At 46.8% G+C, this 21,979-nt stretch overlaps 1 protein-coding gene, 1 non-coding gene and 1 pseudogene across 10 annotated transcripts in view; 2 read left to right on the top strand and 1 right to left on the bottom strand.

The window, feature by feature from the left end:
- TCOF1 (treacle ribosome biogenesis factor 1) overlaps window positions 1-21,979 on the bottom strand; it is a 231,621-nt gene that overhangs the window by 96,871 nt on the left and 112,771 nt on the right. For 7 of the 9 annotated variants that reach the window (XM_063928639.1, XM_063928641.1, XM_063928644.1 and 4 more), the window contains 5 exons: window positions 21,545-21,703; window positions 21,134-21,319; window positions 19,785-19,940; window positions 6,573-6,746; window positions 6,283-6,459 (listed from right to left, as the gene is read on the bottom strand). In XM_063928639.1, the coding sequence (XP_063784709.1) occupies window positions 6,283-6,459; window positions 6,573-6,746; window positions 19,785-19,940; window positions 21,134-21,319; window positions 21,545-21,703 (852 nt within the window). The remainder of the gene's footprint in view (window positions 1-6,282; window positions 6,460-6,572; window positions 6,747-19,784; window positions 19,941-21,133; window positions 21,320-21,544; window positions 21,704-21,979) is intronic. The other 2 variants (XM_063928643.1, XM_063928645.1) reach the window with 2 other exon arrangements.
- On the top strand, window positions 10,137-10,244 carry LOC134938778 (U5 spliceosomal RNA; annotated as a pseudogene).
- Window positions 11,853-11,969, top strand: LOC134938681 (U5 spliceosomal RNA). The gene has a single exon (XR_010181192.1). It is a non-coding gene; the product is annotated as a U5 spliceosomal RNA (small nuclear RNA).

Raw genomic sequence — 21,979 nt, 5'->3', positions numbered from 1 at the left:
GGTGCCTTTCTCTGTTGGGGAGTGACTTGAGGTAAAAAAGTGGATTTCACGGCAGTAGCCGTGGCCACCAAGTCTGATAGACCAACTCCAAATAACTCCTCCCCTTTATACGGCAAAACCTCCATGTGACGTTTTGAATCCGCATCGCCTGTCCACTGTCGTGTCCATAAGGCTCTTCTGGCTGAAATGGACATAGCACTCACCCGAGATGCCAGTGTGCAAATATCCCTCTGTGCATCACGCATATAGATAAATGCATCCTTTATTTGTTCTAACGACAGTAAAACATTGTCCCTATCTAGGGTATCAATATTTTCAATCAGGGATTCTGACCAAACTACTCCAGCACTGCACATCCAGGCAGTTGCTATAGCTGGTCGTAGTATAACACCTGCATGTGTGTATATATTCTTTTGAATAACTTCCATCTTTCTATCTGATGGATCCTTAAGTGCGGCCGTCTCAGGAGAGGGTAACGCCACTTGTTTGGATAAGCGTGTGAGCGCCTTGTCCACCTTAGGGGGTGTTTCCCAGCGCGCCCTAACCTCTGGCGGGAAAGGGTATAATGCCAATAACTTTTTTGAAATTATCAACTTTTTATCAGGAGCAACCCACGCTTCATCACACACGTCATTTAATTCTTCTGATTCAGGAAAAACTGTTTGTAGTTTTTTCACACCATACATAATACCCTGTTTTACGGTATCTGTAGTATCAGCTAAATGTAACGTCTCCTTCATTGCCAAAATCATATAACGTGTGGCCCTACTGGAAAATACGTTTGAATTTCTACCGTCGTCACTGGAATCAGTGCCCGTGTCTGGGTCTGTGTCGACCGACTGAGGCAAAGGGCGTTTTACAGCCCCTGACGGTGTTTGAGGCGCCTGGACAGGCATTAATTGATTGTCCGGCCGCCTCATGTCCTCAACTGACTGTTTAAGGGAAGATAAACCATCACGTAATTCCACAAATAAAGGCATCCATTCTGGTGTCGACCCCCTGGGGGGTGACATCTGCATATTTGGCAATTGCTCCGCCTCCACACCAATATCGTCCTCATACATGTCGACACCACGTACCGACACACACCGCAAACTCACAGGGAATGCTCTAATGAAGACAGGACCCACTAGCCCTTTTGGGGAGACAGAGGGAGAGTCTGCCAGCACACACCACAAAGCGCTATATATACAAGGGATATCCTTATATTAAGTGCTCCCTTATAGCTGCTTTAATATATATATATATATAGCCATTAATGTGCCCCCCCTCTCTGTTTTACCCTGTTTCTGTAGTGCAGTGCAGGGGAGAGACCTGGGAGCCGTTCTGACCAGCGGAGCTGTGACAGAAAATGGCGCCGTGTGCTGAGGAGATAGGCCCCGCCCCTTTTTCGGCGGGTTCTTCTCCCGCTATTTTTCCAGTCAGGCAGGGGTTAAATATCTCCATATAGCCCCTATGGGCTATATGTGAGGTATTTTTAGCCTTGTATAAGGTTTATATTTGCCTCTCAGAGCGCCCCCCCCCAGCGCTCTGCACCCTCAGTGACTGCCCAGTGAAGTGTGCTGAGAGGAAAATGGCGCACAGCTGCAGTGCTGTGCGCTACCTTATGAAGACTGAGGAGTCTTCAGCCGCCGGTTTCCGGACCTCTTCACGCTTCAGCATCTGCAAGGGGGTCGGCGGCGCGGCTCCGGGACCGGACTCCACGGCTGGGCCTGTGTTCGATCCCTCTGGAGCTAATGGTGTCCAGTAGCCAAGCAGCAAATCCACTCTGCATGCAGGTGAGTTTACTACTTTCCCCCTAAGTCCCACGTTGCAGTGATCCTGTTGCCAGCAGGACTCACTGTAAAGAAAAAAAACCTAAACTAAACTTTCTCTAAGCAGCTCTTTAGGAGAGCCACCTAGATCGCACCCTTCTCGTTCGGGCACAAAATCTAACTGGAGTCTGGAGGAGGGTCATAGGGGGAGGAGCCAGTGCACACCACCTGACCTAGTAAAGCTTTACTTTTTTGTGCCCTGTCTCCTGCGGAGCCGCTATTCCCCATGGTCCTTTCAGGAACCCCAGCATCCACTTAGGACGATAGAGAAAAGGGTATGTGGCTCTTCATTTAAATAGACCTGTGGTTCTCAAACTCCAAATCTGAGAACCACTGAAATAGATTATACTTAGTCCTCTACACACTATACCCAGAATATAAAAGTCATCGGGTTCCAATAAACATTTCCAATGCTAATATAATAATCCTATTATCGAGATGCCCGCTTGCAACATCTTGTGGTAAGAAAATCTGTCTCGGCGCTCATTTAGACGCACCACCGAAACTTACACCAGCACTGTGGCAGGTGCAGATTCTCCACCAGATTATGGCAGCCTGAGTAAGCAGCTGTGCATCTTTGGATATAGCCGCTTACAGTGACACGCCTACATCTGCTCAGCTACTACTCCATTACCTGCCAGGAACGCCCACTGAATTCCACAGACCATGCATTTGACTCTGTTCTGTGTCTGAGTGCCAAAAATCCAGTCACATACACAGAGCGACTCAGATGCAGGCCCCAAGTATACGAACACAGGAAAAACAAAAAAACACCACCAACGAAAAGTAAAACCAATCCAATGCCCTGCTACTAAGGCCCCACTGAAATGGGAAATAAGAAATGAAGCAAACGCAATTTTCTCATTCCTTGCAGGGGGATACTGGGTGTATAGAGATAAAAGGGCAATTATATTATTCAACTAAACATGTATTGTTATAAACCTGTGCTGAAAATGTAAGTAAATCTAATAGATATGCCAATCAAAATATAAATTGGATTGTTAATAGTTCTATAAAATAAAAGTCACCAAAAAAAAAACAAAAGAAAAAAAAAAAACAGTGGCACCGTATATTCCTTCAGTTGCTCTAAGTTAGTGCATTCAGCATAGTCACCGATAACTATTTGCATATACTTATGGAACCTGAATGTTTTTGTATAGATGTTGCTTTCATCCCAACAGGTGTAGTGGATCAAATAAGCACTTATGGAGCCAAACTGTTCCTTCTATAAGTGATGCTGTACTCTTGTAAATAAAGTTCAGTGTATGGGAAGCAGCAATCTTCTGGGACAGGTTATGCCTCCAATGAGCCTCCCAGAGACTCAGTTAGGAAAAAAAAACAGACACCCAACTGACTTTTCAAACAATTGAATTTCCCCCCCATACAGTCCCACTGATTTCTAATGCCTGTATTCTGCTCAAAACATGGGATATGTAGATCAGTAATCCAATAGGTCAGTGGTTCTCAAACTCGGTCCTCAGGACCCCACACAGTGCATGTTTTTCAGGTAACCCAGCAAGTGCACAGGTGTATTAATTAATCACTGACATTTTAAAAGGGCCACAGGTGGAGCTAATTATTTCACTTGTGATTCTGTGAGGAGACCTGCAAAACATGCACCGTGTGGGGTCCTGAGGACTGAGTTTGAGAACCTGTGCAATAGGTGAAGGCCACACTGGATGTACTTTTATTGGTTCCAAATAAAATAAAAATCTCAACATTTTTCTCCATTAAATAGACTTCAAGAGACTGGTTACAGACACTGGATAGACAGTGCCTAGTTAGACAAAGGGTCGACAGGTTTAAAAAGGTTGACACATTTTCAAATATAACTTTTTCTTCATTTACCATCCACGTGGACTACGATTGGGAACAGGTACCCGGTGCCAGGGTAGTGGAGTGAGCCATCTTGCCCAAACTGTGGAGAGCCTTGAGAGAACACTGTATACTAACTGTGGCGACATATACTGAAACATACAAAATGACACCCCCAAAAAGTATCTTATCCTGGTGTAAGTGATCTGGTGTAAGTTGCTGTTAAACAGATGCCATTAAGTGGACATCTGGTTGCCTATCCCAGGTGCACAACTTGATGGAAAACTTCCAGATGAAAAAGACCTGAGATGAAGGGTAATCGGCTTTCCAGTTTTCTAACTCCAGCATGAAACTGCTGTAAAATTCCAGTACATCCACAGGGAGCTTTAGCTCTAACCTGGATCCAAGAACCAGCGCTGAAGCACAAATCCCTCCCAGGCTGGTACCTGTTGCCCCCCTTTTTCAGATGCAGACAGTAAATGAGCAGATCTTGTTGAGGTTGTCCAACAGAAACCTCAGGAAAAACATGACAGGCCGGCTGATCAAGTGAAGGCGAGACCTGTTGCATTCTGAAATTAGTTCAATCTGGATCAATCTTGAATGGAACAGTGGTAACTACTATGCGTTGGAGGTCGAAAGCATTTGGGAGATTTCAGAAGACCCATTAGAGAGGATTTTGTCCTCCAGTATGAACATCATCACGCGAACAAGTGTCGGACAAAAAGGGCCTGATTCAGAGATGCTGCCAGCAAGCAGCACTGAATTTCCGTCAGATCACTAGGAAGGGCATGCAGGAGACGTCTTAGTCGTAGAAGAGACACCTCGATGTAGCTCTGCTTTTAGATCTGTGACAAATGTCGCAAGCTGGGATCCACTGGTTGAGATGTTCCCCACAGACAGCCAGGTGAGTAAGCCTCCGCTTGTGCCGCTGCCCAATGGAAGCTAAGGCTGCGAGGCCAGGAACAAATACATGCCCCTGTTTCTAGTTACGTAGCCATCCCTACGCTGCCTGGCAATCAAGCAGCAACAGAGGGGAACTACAGGCAACGAAAGGCCCATTCTGCGCAGCTGCAGATTCCCGATAATTGTGAATCTGTCGTGGGACACAGGTACTGCTTCCCACTTTGAATCAGGCCCAGAGGTTTCACGCTTATCGATTGAGGTGTCAGACTGGATTCTGCGCTTAGCCAAATATAAGATTCAAAAGATCTAGACCAGGAGTGGGCAAACTGGTCCTTGAGTTCGTTTTCCAGACCACCTATGGATCAGTAGAAGGTGTCAGTTAGGAATGAACAAACCACGTTTGAAAACGTGACAGTTAGTAATGACTGCACCTGTGCACCAGCTAAGTGGTCTGGAAACCGTGAACTGTTGGCAGATCTTGAGGACCAGTTTGGTCAGCCCTGGTCTAGGCTATCTCCAGAAAACGAGCACAGCACAGCCAGGGAATTTGCTTTGATAAGCAGATTATCCAGTAGAGGACAGTCAACTCTATCTCAGAAAGCCTGAAAGCCATGGGACTGAACAGTGGGAAAGATTCAGAGGTGGACGCAAATGGCACAGCACACAGTCTTCGTACACAGCAGCTGTCTGAAAGACATCCACTGCAGGCTTCTCTGCGGACGGCGTGTGAAGACGCAGCACTGGATCAACGATGAAACAATTGCTCAAACAGCACGGGACCTCTGAGCAACACTAGAATTACTCAGAATGTCCAACGCAAATTGTGCTGCAGAGGCCATTGAAGCTGTGTCCAAAGACACAGCCACTGGCTTTGGCATGCTCAAACAACTTCTGGTTCATTGCCGAAAACAGCGACTTGTTCCAGGCTAGCTCCAATCTATCATTCAGTACACTCAGACTAGAGCCGCTCCTCCACCTCCCATGGCATATACAGGGCATCAGTGCCAGACTGGGCGCACACTCTCTTTCCCAGGCATGAGAGGAGATGCTGCTGCTGGCCCCTCCCATATGCAGTGACTTTCCTGATGGGCTTGTCCAACAGTAAAATAACCATGGAGGAGGTGCTAAAATGATGGTACCACCCACGAGGAGCCAGCACTGAGAAATGGAAGCAATCTACAAGTGGGCACCCATAGCCTCCCTATGCCTTGTGTGGGGCTGCTGTGATGGGTTTGAGCCCCATGCCCCTGTTACCGGAAACAATGTACTCCCTTACTCATATGTAAGTCCCAAGGCTGGGAACTGAGCAAACGGCCTTTTCCTCAAATTACCTGGGTAACGGTTGATCAGTTGCCTGTCCTGTGCCGATGGAGACGCATGGATCCCAGGCTCTACCTGCAACAATAATGATCCCAGAGGCACTCTTGCACTAACAGAATGAGGTGCCAAGGCCCAAAGCAAGAGCCACTACATGTGGCTCTCGTGGCAGGGTCCCTGCTTGGCTCCCTAGAACATGCAGTGAACTACACTATAGCCTGGGCGCTGGCTCTACCATTTCAGCGAAGACTCCCGCGCAGGTTGTACCTTCCCTGCACGCTCCATACTTCAGGAGAAATTTAGTCTTACCAAGTGCCCAATCCCACAACAAAATGGTAGTACTGTTCCCTCCAAAACAAAGCAAAACCAGACAATAATTTACCATGATTCTATTTAGTACCATTAATAAAAATATAAAATGCACTGGAAATACCTTTATAGCAGACTTTTCAGGGTAGTCAGCAGGCTCCTGCTTGAATTTGACCAGCATTTTAATTGGGCTTGTGGCCTTCTCTAATTTGAGGCTGGATGGTGTGGGGGTCTTTGCTATCTTGCCAATTACTTTTCTATCCTTGGTCTTTACTGTACTTGGTGTTGCTGGCGTTACAACCTACAGTCACCAAATGTAAACGCTTAGATAATATAAAGAGAGCACTTCTAAAGGGAGCAGTTCTGCGGGCCCTACAATTGTATATCACATCACAGGTAATACGTAGCCAATACCTGAGCTGTTTCCTCATCGCTGTCTGCGTCGCTGCTCTCCGAGTCATCCGCTGGTGCCAGATTCCCAACTGGCGGAGTCTTTGTGGGCACAGAGGCTTTCACTGTGGCTGCAGTGTTCTTAGATAGAAGAGACGCCAATGCACCAGTCTTCTGCTTCGTTGGGTGCGCTAGGTTCTAATTACAAATATAGCCCCAATTACCAAGTACAACAGACCACACAGCTTGTTGACATATACTCTTAGTAGCCTAAACTTGCTCTAGTATGACACGCAGCAATAACCGGAGACGCCGCCTGCTCTTCCTCTCTATCTGATCAGCTGCCTGAGCTCTCAGCTGCAATGTCTGCCTGTGTGTCAGGGACAGCGTTAGCCGGACCCCCTACACGGCAGCTGGCCGCAGCACCTACTTGCACTGTTGCTATTGGTGCTGGGGAAGTACCTTTCAAGGATGCATTTAATACCTAGAATTCAATCTTAAGTTTGATATTAACGCTCGACTGAAATCCAACAATGCAAAACCACTCTCATAATACAGCAAAGCATTGTCCAGAGACTGCCTGCAATAGGATGTTTCTAAATCCATAGGCAGGGCCTTGGAACTCTGTATTCTTAGTATTTCAAAGACAAAGCCCACCCCATCCCCTGCCACAGTATAATATAAAGGAATCTTTAGGGGAAAGTGGACGGTATCCGGATGATAGACAGTGTCTAGTTAAACAGTACAAAAAAAAAAAAAAAAAAAGGATTTTGCTACTTACCGATAAATCCATTTCTCTGAATCCTCTAGGGGACACTGGAACATCCATTTACATTAGGGGTGTGAAGCTTGCAACCGGAGGTGTGGCACAATCTAAAATTAGCATTGTGTGCACAGCCGGCTCCTCCCCCTTCACATCCATCCTCCCTCAGTTTGGAAAATTTGACTGAGAGAATAGGACATGATACTATAGCACCTGGCGAGGAACCGAACCGTACATGTCAAACAGTATCCAAGAAACGGTTAACCGACAAACGAACGCTGTTTGTACGAACTGTTTAAACAAGAACTTCGAACACAGCAGGCTGACAGCACCGAGGCGGGCGTCCAGTGTCCCCTAGAGGATTCAGAGAAATGGATTACCAAAATCCTCTTTTCTCTTTCATCCACTAGGGGACACTGGAACATCCATTTACATTAGGGGACGTCACAAAGTTATCCCCAAGGGAGGGAGTGCTGTCGGTGGCCTGCAAAACTAAACGTCCGAACTTAGAGTCTCCGGACGCAAAGTTATCAAACCTGTAATATTTCGTGAACGTGTGGGCTAAAGACCACGTTGCCACTCTGCAAAGTTGAGTAGTGGAAACACCTCTGGCATCCGCCCATGAGGCCCCCACTGATCGGGTGGTAGAAGCACCCGCCTGAACCGACACCTGTGTTACAGGAAATATAAGCTTGCCGAATGGCAAGTCAAATCCGTCTAGACAAAAGACTGCATAGGTGCAGGCCAAAACTTCTTTGGCCCATCTAAAAACAAAACAAATGGTCCGACCTTCGGAAAAGTCGATGTAACCTACACGTATACCCCTAAAAGCTCGGACAACATGCAAAGACACGTCCCCATTTGCAAGACCCATCTGCAAGACCCTAGGAAGAGGGGACCATGCATGGCTGGTTTACGTGAACCCCCGAAACAAACTTTGTAAGGAAATCTGTTCCTGTACGGAATTCCGTCCTATCCTCCTGAAAAATGAAAAAAGGACGTCTACCCTATAGGGCTCCCAACTCATGAACCCGCCTGGCCGAAATCAAGGCAAGCAATAATGTGATCTCCCAAGAGAGATATTTCTTTTTCATCCACTAGGGGTCACTGGAGTACTCTTGGGATATGGACGGGCGGAGCCGAACAAAGGCACTGAATATTCAAATTTAGGACCCTCCCACCCCTCCATATCCCCGAGTACCTCAGTGTACTGTCTCAGTGTTTTTTCGGTGCTCACAGCACGAACATCGGCTTGTGGTATAGCCACACTTGGATTTTTATTTTTAAATTTTATTTTTAATTTTTATTTTTACAACTTAGCACATCCCTTCCCAGTTTCTGAAAAAACATGGGTCCGGGATAGTGCCGCTGCACGGGCAGCGCATGGCGTGTCGGTCCTCACAAAGAGCACCCTCACAGCCACAGACAGCATGGCGTGTCGGTCCTCACAAAGAGCACCCTCACGGCCACAGACAGCACTGCTTCTACAAACAGCAGCCAGGACTAGAGAGCTGGACGGGCTTGCAAAAAGCCGTCGCAGCCAATAGATCACTGGAAGCTGACTGCGTCACAAGGACTACAGAGCTGACGGAGCTTACACAACGAAGCCCCGTTGCAGCCATGAGTCACACCACTGAAGCTGGACGGAGCTTATACAGAAAGTCCCGCCACAGCCAGAAGTTACAGAAAGGTAGGCTGGGGAGCGGGGCGGTCAGCGCAGGCTGCCGCCCCGCTATGTGTGGGTTAATGTGAATACAATACAGCTCCGTCCCGCCGCACAGCAGGGGGAGCTCATACCCGCCAAGACAGCCACTACCTTCTGAGGAGACAAGCCGTCCCAGTGCTCCGGCAGCCGCCAACTCCGTCCTGCCGCATAGCAGGGGGAGATCAGACGACGCTAAACAGCCGCTATGTATCACACAGACGGGGACATCAAGCCGCCCGTCCCAGCGCTCCGGTCGCCGCCAAGCTCCCTCCTGCCGCAGCAGGGGGAGTTCATACGAAGCAGCTGCTCCGTCTGACATCAGGCCGCCCGTCCCAGCGCTCCGGTAGCCGCCAGTCCGTCCTGCCGCACACTGGGCTCCGTACGGCTGCACAGCAGGTAAGCCATACTTAGTACCAGTATGACCGCCGCTCCGTCACGGCCTGCAAATGCCAGGGCAGGCTTCCAACACGGCCGCCCAGCTACGTCCGGCCGCCCATCAGTCTCACTACAGAGACGATCACAAGTGCAGGCTTCCCGCAGATGATCATAGGGGGGGAAGAGGCACGGTGGAAGCTGGCGGATATATGACCAGCTGGGTATATATATATTTATATATATATCTATCACAGATATAAGCTTGTTACCGATACTGACAGTAATAATTGAACTATATTACTGGCTGTGATTTTCAGAGTTTAACCTATATTAATGGCTGCTATTAACAAAGCTAGGGAGCCTATATTAATATATTAATATTAATGTCTGATGTGATCATGGCCTATCAGCTTATATATATATTTATTCATAGAACAGTTGTAACCGTCCTGTGGTTATACTGTATAATAACCTATACGGAAAGGTCAGCATGGCAAACGGGCCATTTTAACCATGCTGCCTGTTGTTTTCCAGTTTGTGATTCTGGAACATTCCTGCCCTACATCTCTAAGCCACTGGAGGCGCAGGGGTGTTAGTGGGAAATTTTAATCGGCATGTAAACTGTTTTTCTACATGATTCTAGAACATTCCTGCCCTACATCTCTAAGCCACCAGAGGCGTAGGGGGGTTAGTAGGAATTTGGTTCGGGTTTCATAGGCCATGTGAACTGCTTTTCACATAAAGATTACTCTGTTTTTTCTTCACAGCGAATAAATCTTTAGTTTTACTAAAGATTTCCGTAGAGAGAATCAACCTTGAGTTTAATATTATTATGCTGTTCACCAATACAATATATATATATGACATGATAACGTCATAAGGCGTGCAATGGCTGTCCGTGGCCTATTGGGGTGTCTGTCTGCATAGCGAGTAAGGCTCTAGTACAGACCAAAAAAAAATAACATTGGCATCGGAGTCTCGGAAGTTATTCCGCCAGCTCTAACAAAAGACAGTTTTCCAGAGGAATTCCCTTTGGGTACCACAGTGCTTATTTAACTGGTCTTATAATGTAATGCACGATTCTATGTCAAATCTCACACCGATAACCACGAGTGAGAAGGGTTCATTAGACCAGCACTCAGATAGTGCAGGGTTGTTGCGAACATACATTGCTAAATTACAGGGAGTCAATGTCTCCATTGTTCCACTTAGTAGACTTTGACCACTATTTAATCGTTTACAATATGACGCCATCCGACATTGGTAAATGCGTCTGTGTCAAACATAAAGACCCATGAAACATTTGGGTCACTAGACATTACGGTTAAAAGAAGCTACAGAGTATATCTGTAAAGCTTCTAACGACGTTTCATCGTCGCCAGTTCAGCACGACAAGGCCACAGCTTGTTGGTCCTACATTTGATATTCAGCCGTTAATCGAAACGGAATTCTTGTGCCGGCATTTAATCCCTTTAGACTTCAGTTTCAAGGCGGTGATACAAACACTCACGCCTTGTAACGACAGGTCGCTACGGTCTGCAAGCCAGTAGTTGATGACCTCTTTTCCAATTGTGGGAGCGCGTCTTTACATGTTACCTTTGCGGGGTTTCCAGACTTCAACAGGGTCATGACTGCCTCTGTCGAACGGATTGGCAGGTAGCCATTTGGTCTCTACTGGGTTTCAGCTGTCTTTATAATACAGGCAGAGTCAGGGTGGCTTATTCCCCTCTGGTTGGGGTAACCAATCCATACAGCTCCGTCGCAGTTGCAATCAACAAATCACTTACTGCAGTTTGAAAATGGATTTGCTGCGGGTAGTATTGGCATATTGGAGCCACAAAATACTGGCATTTGCAATGCGTATATACCCATTCCGGTTTGTTCATCACAGGTTTTAGCGTTTGCAATTCGCCACAACCATTAACCATTTCATGTCTACCGTTGCTTATCGCTTTGGGTATTTACCAAAAGTGATGTTGGGATGATAGCTCATCTCACATACGAACTCTGTCTCAACAAAGTTCCTCTAAACTTGCGCTACTAAGGTATACTGCGGTAGCAGATCAAGTTCGAAAACAATCGCATCTAATTCCGTCTAAACGATGTCAATGCCTAGGTAAGATGATAAATACGGTAAATCAAAGACTTTTACCTACTACACCAGCAATAACAAATGTACGTCTAGTAATTAGTGCAAAACACGCACACTAGCGGTACATTGGTGTATTCACCTATTACGAATAACGATGTGTTTTCAATTTAGTTCGCCACCCTTCACTCGCGTTTCCCACAGAGGGAAAAGGGTGCATATACTCTGGACGACAGTCGCAGAGGGTCAGGATTTGTAGTTAAAATTAGCAACAAAGGTTCTAAAACACGACAGATTGCTGTCGATAAATGTCCTAGAACTCTGGGCATTTTACAATGCAATACATAATTCGCTTTCAGTCTGACCAGGTATATACTCTGGTTTCTCTTCAGAACGAATAAATCTTTCGCCTTTTACTAAAGATTTCGGTGGAGAGGAACAACCATGAGTTTCATGTAAATTTTTGATGCATGTCCCACGCTGGCCTTAAGCAGTCAAACAAGGCAACGGCAGTTGCATACACAACAACCAGTGAGAACCAAGTAGCCGCATGGCAATGCGGCAGGTAACTCAGATCCTCAATGGCTCAGAACACCATTATGTGAAAATGTCAAGAGATCATTATGTGAGTGGACATCTGTTAGACAGAGGATCTCACCCGTCAGGATTTGGATCCTGAAAACTGGACATTAAATCTAGAGGTGTTTCATATGTGAGTCCACAGAAGGGGGTTACCCTCAAGTATACATGATGGCATCTCGCCACAATTACGAAAGTTCAGTATGTGTACAAAACAGATCACAAGGGCAGTGGCGGTGGAGTCTCTCACATTCATGTGGTCATTCAGCATCGTGTATCTGGCTCCACCATTTTCCGCTGCTCTCTCCGTTGTCAAAACGGATCATAAGACAGTTTGTCACAGTCATACTGGTGGTATCTCATGGGTTTCGGAGAAGTTTGCTTCTCGAATTTTCAAGGAATACTTGCACACGATCTTGGCCCGCTCATAATACGTCCAACCTGTTACATCAGGGAACGTTAGTTTACCCATAGTTCCCTAGGTACCTATTATCTAGGTACCGCAGCTGCGGTTGACGGGGTGAGGGTTCAGACCGCCCTCTTAAGAAATTGAGCATTACAGTATCGGTTATACTAACCATGTTACGAAATAGTAAGCCGTTTAAGGCAGCTCATTTTTACAAAATTTCGTGTGCTTACATAGGTTGTAAACCTCGGAAGTTCCAACATCATCCTTCAAGTAACCCGTATTCTGTTAAACGGGGTGGGATGGAAAACTGCGTTGATCTGCACGAAGAGTGCAGGTATCTGTGTGGTAAACTTATTTTCAAAGACGTTTGCTTCTATTTGCGTCTGTACACATCTTTCTACAAGGTGTCATCAAAGTTCACACTCTATTTATCCCACCTACAGCGCCAGGCGACTTGAAGTTGGGTTCAGATTTCTTACAGTTTCATATTGTGAACCCTTTCAACAAATGGGAATTAAGTTTCTCACTTTGGAAAACAATTTTTTCTTCTAGCCTTGGCTTCGGCAAGGGTTTGTTTTCATATTTGGGTGCCTTGTATTCCAAGCCACCGTATTTCAGTTTTCTCATGACAAAGCAGATCTTCGGACGAATCACGCTTTCGTATTCTTCACATCAATGTACCAATAGGGGTTCCTGTGTGGACAGCACATTCTAGAACTGAATGTGGTACACGCATTACGCGTTTATATATGTGCCGAACGTCAACAGTACGTGATATGAATACGTTGTTTGTTCTCTATGATACTGCCAACTGGGGTTAGCCAGTTTCTCAGCAGACATTATCGAGTTGGGTAATAATAATGACTACAAGTCAGGCTTACCTTAAGGCTAGGTTACAATCGCCTACGTCAGTAATAACTCATCCCACAGGTTCTGTGGGAATGTCAGACCCAGTGGGTCGTGGAGTGTCTAAAACGCGGCTATATAGCCTTCATGTGCACCATGTTTGTGCACGTTTACACGTTATAAATGGTGGCGCCATCAGCATCTAGCCTTGGGCTGCCTACTGTTACAAGTATCAAACAGCTCTCCCGCCCACGAGGGAAGCTTTGGTACGTCCCAAGAGTACTCCAGTGACCCCTAGTGGATGAAAAAGAAAATAGGATTTTGGTACTTACCAGGTAAATCCTTTTCTTTGAATCCATAGGGGGCACTGGACGCCCACCCAGAGCAGTTTACCTGGGTTGTTTTAAGCTCAAGAGAGCTTAGGGTAACAAGTTTTACTTGATTGATATTAAGCTCAGAGGAGCTTATGGTAACACATTTTCACCGATTGGTTCAAATTATAAAGTTCTATCGGTTATGGTGTCAACTGTTTAGTTGACAGTAAGGTTATGGGTCAACATTGTTGTTGTCCGTTATGTTATAGGTATTCTCCATTGTCAACCTCTCTATATCGTTCCTGTTCGCTCAGTAAAAAACACTGAGACAGTACACTGAGGTACTCGGGGATATGGAGGGGTGGGAGGGTCCTAAATTTGAATATTCAGTGCCTTTGTTCGGCTCCGCCCGTCCATATCCCAAGAGTACTCCAGTGCCCCCTATGGATTCAAAGAAAAGGATTTACCTGGTAAGTACCAAAATCCTATTTTCAGGTCTTTCTTGCAAACGGCTCAAAAGTTGGAGTACTCAAAAACTCCAACTCCAAAATTAAGTCCTCCGGCGCAGTGGGAGGACGAAAAGGGGAACGTATGCTCAGAACCCCCAGTAAAAAGGTTTGACCTCTGGCAAGGATGCCAACCGCCGTAGAAATAGGATGGAGAGAGCCGAAAGTTGACCTTCAGAACGCCCAGTATCAGTTCTACCTCTAGACCGGCCTGAAGGAAAATTAGAAGTCTGGATAAGTGGAAGTTCATCGAATTCCACCCACGTACTTGATACCAGGCCATATATCTCTTCCAATCTATGTAGTAGTACATGATTGTGACCAGCTACCTAGCGACAAACATCGTAGAAATGGCCGTTCTTGGTATCCCTCTGTCTCTTAAGATCCGGGTTTCAAGAGCCACGCCGTTAAACGCGACCTGTGCAGGACTGGGTGTTGAAACGGTCTCTGAGATAACAGGTCCTCCCTCCGAGGCCACCGCCAAGGATCTTCCCCTAGTAATCCTTGCAGTTCTGAGTACAACTCCTGCGGGATCAGTCTGGTGCGATCAGGATCGCCCACATTCGTTCTCTTTTCAACCCTTTCAGCAACCTGGGTACGAGTGGGAAAGGAGGAAAAATGTAAATCCTCCTGCAACACCAAGGAAGCGTTAATGCGTCCACTCAGTCTGCTGTTGGATCCCTTGTCCTGGACACCTATCTGGGCAGCTGATGGTTTTGTCCAGATGTCATTAGGTCCACTTGAGGTAGACCCCATTTCCATACCACAATGTCGAACATCCGTGTAGGCACCACTCTCCCGGATGCATATCCTGGCGACATGAGAGAATCTGCTTTCCCAGTATTCATCCCCTGGAATGAACACTGCCGAGAGGATGATGCGTCGCCTTTCTGCCGACAACAAGAACCTTGTGTCAGCCCTTGGCGCCTTCCTGCTCATTGTTCCTCCTTGACGGTTTAAGCAAGCAGTCGCCATGACATTGTCAGACCGTATCCTGACGTGTTGACCCATGACTAGGTCTTCGGCTAAGTACACCGTTCTCAATTCGAAAATGTTTATGGGCAGGTTGCTCTCCAGTAACGTCCATCTGCCCTGAAACTGATGTTTCTCCAAGACGACACCCAAACCTCTGAAACTGTCGTCTGTTGTCAGGATCCTCAAATCCCAAATGCCGAATCTCTTGCCAGCTGCAAGATTCCTATGTAACAACCACCAATTTAAGGAGGTTCGTATGCGCAGTGGAAACCGGATTCTTCGAAATAGAAACCAGTGTGAACTTGCTCCCTAAGCAATGAGGTTTATCTGGAATTGTCGAAAATGAAGTCTGCCGTATTGGATAGCCTCGAACGATGCCACCATTGTCCCGAGACGATGCACACAGAGGTGTAGCGAAACCGTGTGCGTGTCCGCAATTCCCGAGGCAATAAGCTCTGCAGGACCTGGACCTTGCACTCTGGTAGGAACACTCCCAAGTGTACCTTGTCCAAGAGGAGACTGAGGAATTGAATCTGTTGAGTTGGCATAAGGATGGGTTTCTGGAAATTTACAATCCACCCATGTTGCATGAGAAATAGATGAGATGTTTTAACATCCTTGATCAACTGTTCCCATGCCTTGATCCGGAGATCGTCTAGAGAAGGTACAATCGTGACACTCAACAAACTCAATCCTGCAACCCTGATTGCCAGGGTCATCGTAAAGATTTGTGATGATAGGCCTAATGGCAAGGCCCAGAATTGGCAGCGATCCGTCACCAGTGCGAACCCTACTCAGCCTGGTGAGGAGCCCAGGTTTTGATATGCAGACATGCGTACTGTATGCTTTGAGGGCAGTGAGGCAATCCCGCTGTAAACAAACTGACTGAGGTCCTTGTGAAAATCCAGTTTGTTGGGAGATTATGTTGTTTATGTCAAGGTCTGGTGAGGTTTTGGCCCAGATGCCCCTAGAAGCTTCCAGACGTGAGCCCACCAACGGGGACCCCAGGTGAGCTGTTAGGCTGTCATGCCATGGTTTTGTCAGCAGGTTTATCCTGCTTCCTGGTTGCTGCCTGTGAGCAGCCTCTCCTCTGCCCCCAAGTACTTGTGTACCGAAACCTCTTCCCCGGGCTCAAAAAGGACCGTGATCTAAATGAATGAAAAACTGGTCCCAAATAACCTCTCCGAACCTGTGGAGTGGTTCTTGTATAAGGCGTAGGCATAAAGGTGGACTTCCCTGCAGTAGCCTGCGAAATCCACTTGTCCAACTGTAGACCGAAAAGCATTTCACCCCCAAAGGGGGTGGATTCTACCGCCTTCATGGTGTCAGTCTCCCTGCCATTCTCTGAGCCATAAAATCCGTCTAACCGATATAGCCGATGCGGAGATGTGCGATGCTATCCTGCTAATATCCTTTGAGGCTGACACAAGTATGAAACAGATTCATGACTGTGTTCCGCCCGCTGGGTAATCTTTTCTAAGCTATTTTTCCTCAATAGCCTGTACAATACGTCCAGACCATGCTCCCATGGCCCTGTAGACCCAAGTTCAGATGATCGCAGGTTTCTGTGTTGCACCTGCTGCTACCAAAACTTTGCCTTGCAAAATCGTCATATTAAGTATTGGTAAGATTGTCTTCTTTGACAACCTTCCTAGGGAAGCATCCACTACTGGTGGGTTCTCCCACGTAACCATTACACCCATAGGCAGGGGATAAATTCCTTGAGACCCCTTTTTTTTGGGGGGGGGGGGGAATTGAAAATGTTTGTCAGGGGATTCCCAAGCCTCTTCCATTTGAGATTGGAGGGATTTAGGAATGGCAAACACCACTGAACGCGGCTTTTGGGATTCGAACAATTCGAATTCTTCTTCCAGTACCGCTTCAAATAAAGACCTGAGACTGCCGTGTCCTTTTCTGGAAAATCGGCGCTTAGGTTAGATTCAATGAACTCCCCTTTCTCTGTATCAATGAGAAGACCCTCTTCCTCCTTCCGGTATAATAGGAAGAGGTTTCTTAACTGCCTTGCGCACCTTCGTTTCTGTATGTGTGGGTGGCGTTAACCTGATGAGAAATTCCTCCACCAATCTTAGTTTTATTCTATTTTGCAAAGATGAGCGTGTTCCCTTCCTTCACGCTTTCTGTAACCGCAATCTGGGTTAGCGTGCTTGGCTGGTGCTTTTGACTGAAACAGCAGACACACACATATAGAATATTCAGCGGTACTTTAACCCTTTTAATTAGGTAGAGAAAGACCGTAGGGATGATGCAAAAGATAGCCTTTACCTGGTCGGCTGTATCTTCAGAATTAATTATTATTATCTTCCATATAACAGTCGTCTTACAACCCTTGCACCACCAACTGTGAATCAGCTTTTATGAGCGGGGTTGATGTTCAGTTGCATCCCTTTATTTTCACAGGATCTTTTAAATAGAAGTCCTTGAAAATATAAAGCATAAAGATCTATGATTAATATACAGGAGGATTCTTTGCAGCAGCGACCACTATTCACCAGAAGAGGGAGCCAAATCCTCTGTACTTTTAACAGGCCAGATTTCTCCTAAGTAGAGGGAGCACTCATATTTTAATAGAAGACCCCACCCCCTATTCTGACTGGCTAGCCCTCATGTCCCCACGAAGAGGGGGGTGTTTTCTGCTAACAGTGACGTTTGGCGCCACTTAGTCCTGAAAAATGGGCGCATTTGAAAATATTGTGACACATCAATACATTTACAAAGGTACCCCGTGGCAGCCGGAGCGCTATTTGGTTTACATGCTCCACGTTCGGAAACGATGGAGACCCTATTCTGCCGTGGCCGCCTGTCCTCGCAGCGCGTCACACAGCACGACGCCTCTGCTGCATGAGTCACCCTCCACCCCGCCGCTCACACAACACAGTCTCTCCCGATCTCCTCCATATGCTGCACCGCGGAGTTACCTCGCCTCGTGTGCAGCATAGGAGCGGGAAGGGACGGCTGCAGCTGGCCGGGAGGCTGGGAGACTGTGACAGTGTCTCCGTGAGGCGGCGGCGTGAGGGGGATGATCGCATGTGCCTCTTCTTACGTCCGCTCACTCCTGCTACGGCTACACTGATCTCCCCACCGCTGTTAACAGGGGAGATCAGTGTGTAAAGATATAACGCAGCGCTCACTGAGGAGGGGACGCAGGGAGAGCTAGCTGGAGGTACTAGATAAAGCTGTGGAGGGAGGGAGAGCGGGGGACGCTGCGCTGCTATTGCTATAAATAGTCATATGGCAGCAGCGTGGTGTGGGGCTAAGAAACTAGGGCTTCTGTTACCACCAGTACTCACGACAACCTCTGAGTCCTCCTCCAGTTGAGAGATGTAGATCCCTTAAGCTGGGATCCTTGTCTCTCCACACTGCAGACACTTGTCCTCCTTTTACTAGGTGGACGGAGTCCTTTATCCTGTTCGTTAAGCCTGCACTCTCCTTCCATTTAGGTGGGATTGGGCATCGTCTTTTTCCCTGTGCTAAAGCCTGCACCCTCCTTCCATTTAGGTGGGATTGGGCAGCTTTCCTTAGGACAAAGCCTGCACCCTCCTTTTAGTTAGGAGGGATTGGGCCAGTATAAAACAAAAATTAAAAATGTAAATAAAAAAAATTGTCTTCAAGGAGCAGGAGCTCCCATCTTGAGCTTCTTCCTCCTGGCACAATTTTCCAAACTGAGGGAGGAGGGATGTGAAGGGGGAGGAGCTGGCTGTGCACACAATGCTAATTTTAGATCGTGCCACACCTCCGGTTGCAAGCTTCAGACCCCTAATGTAAATGGATGGTCTAGTGTCCCCTAGTGGATGAAAGAGAAAGGTAGACCGTACCCAAAAAAAACAAGTAGACACAGGTTTTAACATTTTACATGTTTTTGGCCTTTCTTACCTTCTCTCTGTTGGCATAGAGCGGGTTATAAAGCTTGTGGCGAGCAGAGCGGGACATCGGGCCCAAAGCGTGGCTAGTCCCCGCGGGTGGATGCCTTTCTATAATTGGGGGTCCCAGATGACGAAACTATCCACACAAACCGCAAAAAAATAAAAATATATGGTGTCTACCTTTTTATGTCGATAATTTTCATGTCGACCTTTTGACCTTGACAACCTTTTGACTGTCTAACATGTGGTGTCTATTATACCACACCCAAGTGGACAGGGCTTCCCTCCTCGCTGCAATACCTGCACAACACAGTCTGCATACAGCACCTATTGGCCCGTCTCACTAGATCAGAGGTCCTCAAACTCGGTCCTCGGGGCCCACACAGTGCATGTTTTGCAGGTAACCCAGCAGGTGCACAGGTGTATTAATTACTCACTGACATTTTAAAAGGTCCACAGGTGGAGCTAATTATTTCACTTGCGATTCTGTGAGGAGACCCGCAAAACATGCACTGTGTGGGCCCCCGGGGACCGAGTTTGAGGACCTCTGCACTAGATACTACTGCGCCACAAGCCTACAGGAGAGGGAATACCCAGCAATAAATTATCCTCCAGGATATCACAGCTTCCAAGGGTTGGGGCTACTTGCCACTTTTGCACAATGGATAACTTTTCACTTAATGAAACAGTTCTATATCCCAAGAGTTTGTAGAAAATCTTTCAAAAAACTTCATATGTGCATTCATTAACCAGCAAAATGGATGAGTGATAAAAGATGGCAGAGCGCAACCTACCTTAACAGGCTCCTCCTCCTCACTGCCTGAAGAAGAGCTGTCAGAACTATTCTCTGCAGGTGGTTTAGCCACAAGGGGTGTTATGGCTGGTGGAGTAGTAGTAGCGGCCTCAGGTTTTCCCTTCTTTGCCCCAACGCTGGCTGAAGCTTTTGTCTTCTGATAAGGAAATAAGACACTTAACCAAATGTTACCCAATTCAGTGCCCTATACACAATGATGGGATTAAGGTTTTGTGATGGGACATTTACAAATAACGTGAAAATAAAAAAGCAATAAAAGCTGTTGCATGGTTATCCTGTACCGGTATCACAGGCTCTTCTTCACTGAGGGGCAGATGAATTAAGCCTGGTGAAGTGATAATGTGGAAGGTGATAAAGCACCAGCCAATCAGCTCCTAACTTCCATGTCACAGGCTGAGTTTGAAAAATGACAGTTAGGAGCTGACTGGCTGGAGCATTATCACCGTTCACTATCACTTCACCAGGCTTAATACATCTGCCCCCGAGTCCCTGTTCTCTGAGATGGTCTATGCTAAGATATGGTGCTTCAGTTTTACCCTTCCCAGGACCTATAGCAGGAGCTACAGGTTCTGGAGTCACTGCTGTAGGCTGTAGGGCAGGGATGGGGAACCTTCGGCCCTCCAGCTGTTGTTGAACTACACATCCCAGCATGCCCTGCAACAGTTTTAGCATGGCCAAATAGCAAAACTTAAGCAAGGCATGCTGGTATGTGTAGTTCAACAACAACTGGAGGGCCAAAGGTTCCCCACTCCTGCTGTAGGGCATGAGGAGAGCAGTATGAGCCAGACTTGACCCAGGATGGCTGCACTCTACCAATAGGAGTTGGTCCTCTGCCTCACATGGCACACACAGGGCATCAGTTTGACAGGCACAAGGAAACTGTAAATGGTATAATATCCTCTCCAGACATAGAAAGGGGGAAGCAAACGAAAGGGGCCCGGGGCAATATCACACTGGGAGACAGCCCACGGCAGAATAAGGTGCAGAGACCAAAGACATGAGTCGCACAGCATGACTTCTGTACAATAGGTCCCTGCATGGCTCCCTAGATCAGAAAGCGGGCTACGCAATAGCCTGGGTGAAAGACTTTGCAAAGGCTGGCTCTGCCCTATCAGTGGAGGCTCCTCCCCCTGCAGATGACACCTGCTCTGCATGCTCCAAACTTAATATTGGTCAGGGAGAGATTGAGACTTCGATGCAAGTTTTCCCAAGTGCCCGGGTCAAACAACAAAATAGTAGAACTGTTGCTGGTTATTGTGAAGCAGAAAGATTGGAAAAATAAAGGACAGTTATAATAGTCAGCAACACTACCATATAAAATAAAAATACCTTCACAGGAGACACTTGTGAGGGCTGGCTTGCGCAGACAGCTGGCTCCTGCGTCACTGAGACAGGCATTTTAATTGCACTGGTGTCCTTCACTTTTCTGGCGCTGGATGGCGCGGCGGTCTTCGCCATCTTGGCAGCTGCTTTTCTCTCCTTTCTCGTTACTGTACTTGGCGGTGGAGTCACAACCTATAGTCAAACGTTTTTAAAATGTAAAAGTTAGCTTGAAAGACCCACAGGGAAAGCACGTTCTATAGTTCGGTGGAATTAAATGCCCCACAGCTACCAGGTGACCCCACGATTTTATATTACATAACGGATAATTATTGCTCACATCGCGAGAAGTTTCTAGATATCTTTTCACATGCACTTTCAAAATGGCCGTGTGATACAAGATGGTGGAAGCGGACATACCTGTACAGGCTCCTCCTCTTCCTCACTGTCTGAAGAGGTGTCTGAACTCTGCTCGGAGGGTGGTTTAGCCACAACAGGAGTCTTGGCTGGTGACTGAGCCTTCATCGGTGAAGGCTTAACAGCGGACTGCTGTTTCCCCTCCTTTGCCCCAACTTTTGCCTTTTGATAAGGAAATAAGAGACACCTTTAACCAAATATTACTCAATTTAATGTAGTATGCACAGTGACAGGATTACACATGTAACTAATGTTTTGTAAAGAAAATAATAAATTATTATGCTCTTTCTCCAAATGGGCTCAAGGCACTAAAATTGCAGGAACAAAATACCATTCAGTTCATGAACAACCTAAAAGGAATTAGCTTTGCACGAAATACAGAGACCATGGAATGAATACAGAGGTTGTGGCGGCCATTTTAAGTCACCAGTTGCAAGG

The sequence above is a fragment of the Pseudophryne corroboree genome, chromosome 6, assembly GCF_028390025.1.
Source record: "Pseudophryne corroboree isolate aPseCor3 chromosome 6, aPseCor3.hap2, whole genome shotgun sequence".
Lineage (NCBI taxonomy): Eukaryota > Metazoa > Chordata > Amphibia > Anura > Myobatrachidae > Pseudophryne > Pseudophryne corroboree.
Note: the sequence above shows the minus strand (reverse complement) of the source record. Positions and strands in the feature narration are given on the sequence as shown.